This window comes from Archocentrus centrarchus, chromosome 2, assembly GCF_007364275.1.
Source record: "Archocentrus centrarchus isolate MPI-CPG fArcCen1 chromosome 2, fArcCen1, whole genome shotgun sequence".
NCBI lineage: Eukaryota > Metazoa > Chordata > Actinopteri > Cichliformes > Cichlidae > Archocentrus > Archocentrus centrarchus.
In genome coordinates this window covers 7,509,425-7,517,934 of record NC_044347.1, presented here as the reverse complement: position 1 = coordinate 7,517,934, position 8,510 = coordinate 7,509,425, and the positions used below count along the sequence as shown (strand labels likewise).

The 8,510-nt window shown below is 46.0% G+C and overlaps 1 protein-coding gene across 1 annotated transcript in view; it reads right to left on the bottom strand.

Moving 5' to 3' along the window:
* Positions 1 to 1,119: 1,119 nt before the first annotated feature.
* Positions 1,120 to 8,510, bottom strand: part of LOC115798502 (uncharacterized) — a 248,798-nt gene continuing 241,407 nt past the window's right edge. The window contains exons 19-21 of the mRNA XM_030755366.1: positions 3,040 to 3,213; positions 2,075 to 2,186; positions 1,120 to 1,281 (exon numbers count right to left, since the gene is read on the bottom strand). Coding sequence (XP_030611226.1) covers positions 1,120 to 1,281; positions 2,075 to 2,186; positions 3,040 to 3,213 — 448 coding nt within the window. The remainder of the gene's footprint in view (positions 1,282 to 2,074; positions 2,187 to 3,039; positions 3,214 to 8,510) is intronic.

Genomic DNA, 8,510 nt, shown 5'->3' with positions numbered 1-8,510 from the left:
GAGAGACACTCTAACACCCCTGAAATGGATACTAATGAATCAGCCACTGAAAGGACTGGGATTTTAGAGACTGTGAACACTTTGAAGACTGTTGGCTTTGTTCCTGTGATGCTCCCTGCAACCGTTCCTGTTCCACGGGTAAGGGCAGCCAGGTCCGAGCCTTCACTCCAGTCTTCGGTGTCTTCAGCTTCTCTTCAATCTCCTCTTCTGTCAGAGACTTCAGTGCCTGTTCCAGCAGCTTTCCTTCAGCACCAGTCAGCTCCAACAGTTCCACCTCAGTCTCCTTCAGCTGCAGCAGCTTCCAAACAACGATGGACTTTACTAGCTGCAGCAGCGCCCCAGTCACAGCCACCAGCTTCAGGACCCCCTTGTCAGCCATCACAGCCACCAACCGCAGCCACTTGCCAGTTGCCAAAGCCTTCAGTCCCCACGCCTCTGCCTCGTTCCACGCTGCTTGCAGCAGCAGGCCCCAATCCATGGCCATGCTTCACAGTGTCCCCGTCACCTGCAGTTGCAGCAGCTTCACCAGCTCTCCCCCCGTTTCAGTCAGCTCCAGCCTCCGTCCAGTCTCAGTCAGCTGTGGCTCCAGCCTACTTGGAGTCTCAGTCACCTCCAGCTCCAGCTGCCCTCCAGTTGGAGTCAGCTCTCTTTCAGCAGTCAGCTCCCCAGTCAGAGTCACAGTCAGCTGCTGCAGCCTCCAAGCAGCCCCAGCCCCAGCCCCAGTCAGCTCCCCTAGCTTCCCCGCAGCCACTCATGTCAGAGTCTTAGTTAGAGCCCCAGTCACCCTCATCCTCACCACCAAACACACCAAAACAATCCCCAGAGCTGCCCAAGCCATCTGAGGAGACTGCTGTGCACCCTGCATCATGGCCAGAGTCTCCATCCACACTGGCTGCAGCTTCGCAGCAGCCTTGGCCCTCTCAGACCAAGCCGTCAGGGGGTCCTGAACCAGAGCCAGAGTGTTGTGCTCAGCCACTGGGTCCTGCTCAGCCTGAGTCTTCCAAGTGTTAAGAGTCTTTCAATGTTCTGAATCTTCCACCATCCAGGGCTCTGGAGAGTCTAGGCCAGCTAAGGCTCTGGAGAGCCTCCGCCGCATGCCACATGGCCGCCCACCCGAGGTCATCCATCTCCACTGCATGCCACGCGGCCGGCCCCGTGAGTTTCTTCGCCACCGCCGCTGGGAGCGTGATTGGCCTCCTGCCTCGTCAGGTCGCCGCTGCTGCCACTGCGGTAGGCTCCATGAACTGTCTGCTTTCTGTTGTGGGTTTCCCGGCAGACCCCCTGAACTATGCGACATTCCCTGGTGTTTTTGCATTTGGACTGTTTTTCCAGCCTGTTGCTGCCACCTTGTGTTTCTTGTTTTTGTTTGGACTGTGTGGCCCTTTTTTGTTTTCTTTGCCTCATGCACTCCATTCTGGCCCCCTTCCGCCTGCCCTAGCTTGAGGTGCCTGGTTTTGTTTTGTTTTTTGGTCTCTGGCCCTCCTTCCTGGTCCCCCTCCTCCCTCCCTGGACTGTTTTTGTTTTTCTTCTTGTGGCCGTCAAGAGCCAGCCCTTGTGGGGGGGTCTGTGTTTCTGTCTCCCTGTGTTCTTGTATGGTAATGTGTTATCCCTAGGTGTCTAGTCTGTGTCTTCAGTGTTAGGTTGCTTCCTGTTTTATTTTGGTAGGTCTCTGGTCCTTATACTTTAGGTTTAGTTTTGCTTCCTGTGTGTCCTTCCCATCTGTGTCTCATTTACCCATTTCCTAGTGTGTACATATCGTCTGTGTTTCAGTTAGTTCGTTGTCGCGTCACTGGTTGTACCCCGCTGTCTCTCCTGCCTGTAAGTCAAGTCAAGTCTGTTTTCACATCTCTCCCCATCATGTGTTATTCCGGGGAGAGCTCGTGTTTGTTTTTGTAATATTCGTGTAAATAAAATGTGTGAGTAAATTGCACCCTTCCTGGAGTTCTGCATTTTGGGTTCCCCCTTCCTACCTTTATAGTGGCGAACCCTGACCCAGACACTGTCTGTGGCTGCAACAGGCCTCTCCATACCTGAGAGTTTCCAGTCTCAGCTGCTCCAGCAGCTTCACTCCTGCCTCTCCTGGATGGTTGTAGCGCAGATCCAGCTCTCTCAGATGGGAGGGGTTGGAGCTCAAAGCTGAGACCAGAGACTTACAACCTTCTTCTGTGATCAGGCAGCCTGACAGCCTGCAGACATGACAGATACTCTTAGAGAACAGCAGAGCAGCTGCATGCAGACAACAAACTGCAGCAACAAATCAGTTTAAAATGAAATGACTGAAACAGGAGTTCAAAATAACCAAGTCAGTCAAAATGTTAAAGTCTACAAGTGATAAAATCAGTGAAGTCAAAATGATGATCAAATCTACATAAAGTAGGACTGAGGCTGATGGGAGTGTCATTAGTTTTGCTGCTTTTTGGTTTGAATGAAAGTTTTGGTCAAACTAGAAGTCTGAGCAGATGATGGCACTAAATTAAAAGTCTGCTGATTGTTTAAGTTCTTATATTTCATTGTGAGGACAACATGAACATCTGAAACTAATTTGATCACAACCCATCAAATCTTTGCAGAACCAAAGTGGCAGCTAAACATCATCCTCCACTGAACTGTGCTGCTGGTGAGGCTGACATCATTTAAAGGTGCACATGAGGAAAGACTTCATTAAGAATCAGACACAGAGAGGAAGAAGAACAAACTGTGCAGAAAACAGGATTTCACCATGATGACCAACATCCAACTATTTACTTTGTAGTACTTTTGCTTTTTGCTCAGATCCATTAGCCCAACAGTTTATGAAAACACTGAAAATCCAGGTTCAAGGGTCAGCAGCAAAGTTTTAAAAAAATTCAAGAAAATAAAAAAATAACAAAAAACATGAAGATAAGGAAAAGAAAAACTGCCAAAGAAAATTCTTTGAGCAGAAAAAAACTGTAACAGTTTAGATAATTTGACAAATCACAGCAGACACAGTCCTGCATCAGTTAGACACTAATGGAAACCAGATTTTAGTCATCCGTTGAACATTTGAAGAATGCTGACCTGAGTGTTTCCAGTTTACAATGTGGATTCTCCAGTCCAGAACACAAGGCTTTCACTCCTGAGTCCTTCACCTCGTTGTTACTCAGGTCCAGCTCTCTCAGACTAGAGGACTGGGAGCTGAGAACTGAGGACAGAGTTTCACAGCTTCTCTCTGAGAGGTCACAGAGACTCAGTCTGAAAAGACAATAATAAGAAAACAATTAGTAAAAGATTACTCTTCTTAAGCAACATTGATTTACATTTTAAATTTTAATTGGAGTTCTACTAGTTGGCAGGTCAATCCTAAATTGATAGTTGATGTATTGGTAACAGATCAATACTACATTTAATACTGCATTGCTCCTGTTTCATCAAAAATTTAACATATATGCAAACACCATTCCTCGCACACTTTGCTCCTCCCCCTCATCTCATGCTATTCTGTGATTTGTTGCTGTGCCATCACATGACTCAGCAGCACTGAGCATACACATGTAGGCTGCAGTAAGTGAAAAGTAGCATTCTGTGGAGATATTTTACAGCTGTAAATGAAAAGACTGAAAACTGCAATGTATGTATGAAGGATATTGTTTACTGTGGCAACACCACAAATTAATACAAACATTTAAAAAGAAAAAAAGAAGCAGAGAAAGCAGGGAAATCTCTCAAGACAGATCCAGACCCTCAGCAGAGACAGAGGCCTTTCAGAGAGGAAAAGAATATCCAGGTAGCTCATGTTAGTGATTAAAGTATGAAAAAACTGAAATATCACTGTCACGTTCTGCTGGTGCAGGCAAGGCAGAGGACCCCAAAGCAGGACTCAGAGGCAAGAGCTTATAATTTAGCTTGGATTTTAATTAACAAAGTCTGGACAGGTGCCATCAGTACACATAACTAAACTTGAACCTGAACCTAAACATAACCATAAGCATAAGTATAACTATGGACATAAGAACATGGCATGAGACATTAAGCACACAGCAGGGCAGTGAAGACAACACTGACCAAGCAGAGACGAGGACGTGACAACGAATGAGTGGAAACACAGACAATATATACACAAAGGGATAACGAGGGAATGGGCAACAGGTGAGAGCACAGCTGAACATAATACACTGACAACTGAAGGGGAAGTAAACCTAGATACAAAACACAAGGAACTCAAGATTACCAAAATAAAACAGGAAATGACCCAACCTAACACACATGCAAACCTAACAGAAAACCTGACAGAGGGAATCAAACATTACACAAGGAAACAATGGGAAGGGAAACTAAAAACAGAAGGGCCAAGATATGGGAACAAAACAGACAAGATACATGGAGAAACCTGAATACATAAATAAATAGATCACCCAACTGAGAAACTGAACTATAAGAAACACAAGCTGAAGAACATAACAAAACTACACACAACAAGATACAAAGGACATGAGAACAAAACAGATACACTATAACAAATCACAGTAACCTAAAATCCTAACTCAGAACTGAAAACATAATTCAAACAAGGCGCATTGGGCCACTGGCCCAGGATCATGACAATCACATGGTCACAAGTATTTAGACCCTTTGCTGTGATACTCATATTTAACTCTCTTGCTGTCCATTTCTTCTGATCTGCCTCAGCTGTGTTTTATTAAACCAATTGGACTTGATTAGGAAAGGCACACACCTGTCTATATAAGACCTCACAGCTCACAGTGCATGTCAGAGCAAATGAAAATCATGAGGTTGAAGGAACTGCCCAAGGAGCTCAGAGACAGAATTGTGGCAAAGCACAGATCTGACCAAGGCTACAAAAGAATTTCTGCAGCACTCAAGATTCCTAAGAGCACAGTGGCCTCCATAATCCTTAAATGGAAGAAGTTTGGGATGACCAGAACTCTTCCTAGACCTGGCCGTCCAGCCAAACTGAGCAATCGTGGGTGAAGAGCCTTGGTGAGAGAGGTAAAGAAGAACCCAAAGATCACTGTGGCTGAGCTCCAGAGATGCAGTAGGGAGGTGGGAGAAAGTTCCAGAAAGTCAACTATTACTGCAGCCCTCCACCAGTCGAGGCTTTATGGCAGAGTGGCCCGACAGAAGCCTCTCCTCAGTGCAGACATATGAAAGCTCGCATAGAGTTTGCCAAAAAACACATGAAGGACTCCTAGACTATGAGAAATAAGATTCTCTGGTCTGATGAGATAAAGATTGAACTTTTTGGTGTTAATTCTAAGCAGTACGTGTGGAGAACATCAGACGCTGCTCATCACCTGCCCAATACAATCCCAACAGTGAAACATGGTGGTGGCAGCATCATGCTATGGGGTGTTTTTCAGCTGCAGGGACAGGACCATTGGTTGCAATTGAAGGAAAGTTGAATGCAGCCAAGTACAGAGATATCCTGTAAGAAAATCTTTTCCAGAGTGCTCAGGACCTCAGACTGGGCCCAAGGTTCACAAAGCTGTACATCCAGGTACAGGACCCCTTCTCCTTTCTCTCAGTCATCTTAACCCCAGTATCAGAAACCAGCATAAGCACAGAGTAGATTAGTTTGGTTAAGATAAAGTTCAGGTGATTTGAATATTTAATTCTTATTATTTGACTGAGCTTTTTAAGATTCAAGAAGCTTCAAGAAGATTCAAGATTTTTTTTTTTTCTTCCTGCTCTCGGTGGAGACGGACACATTTTTCTCTTCTCCCCAGCCTTCCCTATCTACCCCTGCTTTTTGCTGCTTCGCTGCTTACAGCGTCTCTTCACACATCCCTGAACTGGAAATTAAATTATGGATCTGGTCAGCTGGTCTCTCAACACTACTGATGGCCAAATTCTCATCACGAGGAGATTGGGAGAAGGGGAACCCTCTTTCCTCTGGTCCGACTACACACCCGGCTGGCTATGTTATGGATTCCTGTGGGGATGGAATATAATGTTCCTGGCTGCACTGTGTGGACGTGGCATATATAGTGATACCAGGATTTTTTTTTTCCCCCGAATTGGACCTGGGGATACCTGGTTTCCGGGAAGCTGTTCAGGCCCTAGTAAGGCTGCGTATAAGGGATGCAGAAACAGTACGAACTCAATCAGACTCAGTAGAGCTGAATCGAAATGGATTACATCTGGAGGAGTGTTGGAGTCTCTGTTCTGTGTGGCAGAGTAGAACCAAATTCGGATTATTGGACTTCTGAGAGGTAACCAGAAAACTGTAAGGTCTGTCAGCAAATAGTTATGACGGCCTGAACCAAAACAATTGCAGTATTTGGAATTTGGCTCCCAGACAGCCTTGGATGCTGTCTATCTAAATCGCCTCTTGGAGATGTTTGTAAACAGATGCTCTTCACCCCCGCCCCGTGTTGTGACCTGTATGAACTGGTATGCTGGCAACCAAGGCTGACTGTACCATCTTATCATGAACATTATCATGAACTGCTGGTCTGGAAGCTGTGTGTCCATCACAGTATCCTGCTCGTCTCCGCTGGCAGCCCCTCCCCTACCCACCCTAGTGCTCTCCAGGCTTTAAATGTGCTACTGCTTTGCTGAGGTGTTTTTTTTAGAACCTCATAAGGTGTTCATAATGAACACAATACGAGATGAATTTTTTTTTTTTTAACCTACCTATCCCAGTGTATCTCTTTCTGTTTTCCTGCTAAAGGTAGCGCCGGCAAAACGGCTGCACGACCTCAGACACCTGTCCCCCCTGTTTGTTTCTGTGTTTGTATTTCTCTTGGATGGGTGTGCTGGAACGCAAATTTCGTTATATGATTACATATAATGACAATAAAGTCTTCTTGAATCTTGAATTGCTGTAGATCCTGGTGGTATGGATCAGTGAATCAATATCGTGTTCACTCTTAGCATACAGCTTGATGTCATCCATGTAGAGGAGGTGGCTGATGTTTGCTCCATTCCGTAGTTGGTATCTGTAGCCAGTCTCTTTGATGATTTGGCTGAGGGGATCCAGGCCTATGCAGAACAGCAGTGGGGATAGAGCACCTCCTTGGTAAATCAAGCACTTGATGTTGACTTGTGCGATGGGCTTGAAGTTGGCCTCTAGTGTTGTTCTCCACATCCCCATTGAGTTCTTGATGAAGGCTCTTAGGGTCCTGTTGATCTTATACAGTTCTAGGCATTCCAGGATCCATGTGTGCGGCATCGAGTCATAGGCTTTCTTGTAGTCAATCCAAGCGGTGCACAGGTTGGTCAGTCGGGTCTTACAGTCTCGAGTGACTGCTCTATCTACTAGTAGCTGGTGTTTTGCTCCCCTGGTCTCAACACCTATCCCTTTCTGGCCCTCGCTCATGTATTGTGCCACATGCCTACTCATCTTAGCTGCTATGATGACTGACAGGAGTTTCCATGTTGTACTGAGGCAGGTTTTTGGCTGGTAGTTGGATGGAACTGGTCCCTTCTGGGGGTCTTTGGGGAGCAGGACCATATGGCCTTCAGTCAGCCATTCTGGGTGTGTCTCAGCCTCTAGCAGCTGGTTCATTTGTGCTGCCAGGTGCTCATGGGCCTCTTTTCCACCGACAGGGTTCTGGTGCTGGTGCCAGCATTTGAACCATTCAGCAGTTTTTCAACAACAAACACACTCATACTCGGCCAAATAACGGGTTTAACTCTAAAAGGATGCAAAGTGCCTCCTTTGCGTTCTTGCTCTAATCACTGTGTGTGTTTACCTCTGTGCTGCACACAGATGCTGCAGTAGTTTGGTTTGGACCGTAAAATGTGTTTGCAGCACAAAAAAGGGGAGCGTGTTCTCCCACATTTACATTCTCCCACACTCATACGTAAAGGAGCAGTTCATAAAGCACGGTGGAAATGCAGGCCCGTTCCTAGGTGTTTCACTGGTTCATTAAAACCAGCACCTCGGCGGAGGAAAAGTAGCAATAGAGTACAGTTAGCTTCTTTAGCCAGTAGGTGTGAATCTTATCAGGGCCTTGACCTGTCGTCCTGGCTCCCACTTGCTGTAGCATTTGTGCTGTACCTCACAAATCTCTAGTTGCGACAGCAGTTGGTTCCTTTGTATGTTGGAACACTGAGCCACAAGTTGTTTCGCCGTCAGGTTGGATGCTGGGTTTGTCCAAATGTGCTTTAGCATACCTCAAGCAACGTGTGCACAGAAAAGGCTTCTTCTGCATTACTCTCCCATACAGCCTCTCCTTGTACAAAGTGCACTGAATAGTTGAACGGTGCACAGTGGCACCATCTGCAGCAAGATGATGTTGTAGGTCTTTGGAGCTGGCATGTGGGTTGACTATGACTGTTCTCACCGTCCTTCACCTCTGCCTATCTGAGATTTACTTCGGGCCTTAACTACATATGGATACACCTTAATAAAATGGGAATGGTTGGTGATATTAACTTCCTGTTTGTGGCACATTAGTATATGGGAGGGGGGAAACTTTTCAAGATGAGTGGTGACCATGGCGGCCATCTTGAAGTCAGCCATTGTTGATCCAACTTTTGTTTTTTCAATGGGAAGAGGGTCATGTGACACATTACACTTATTG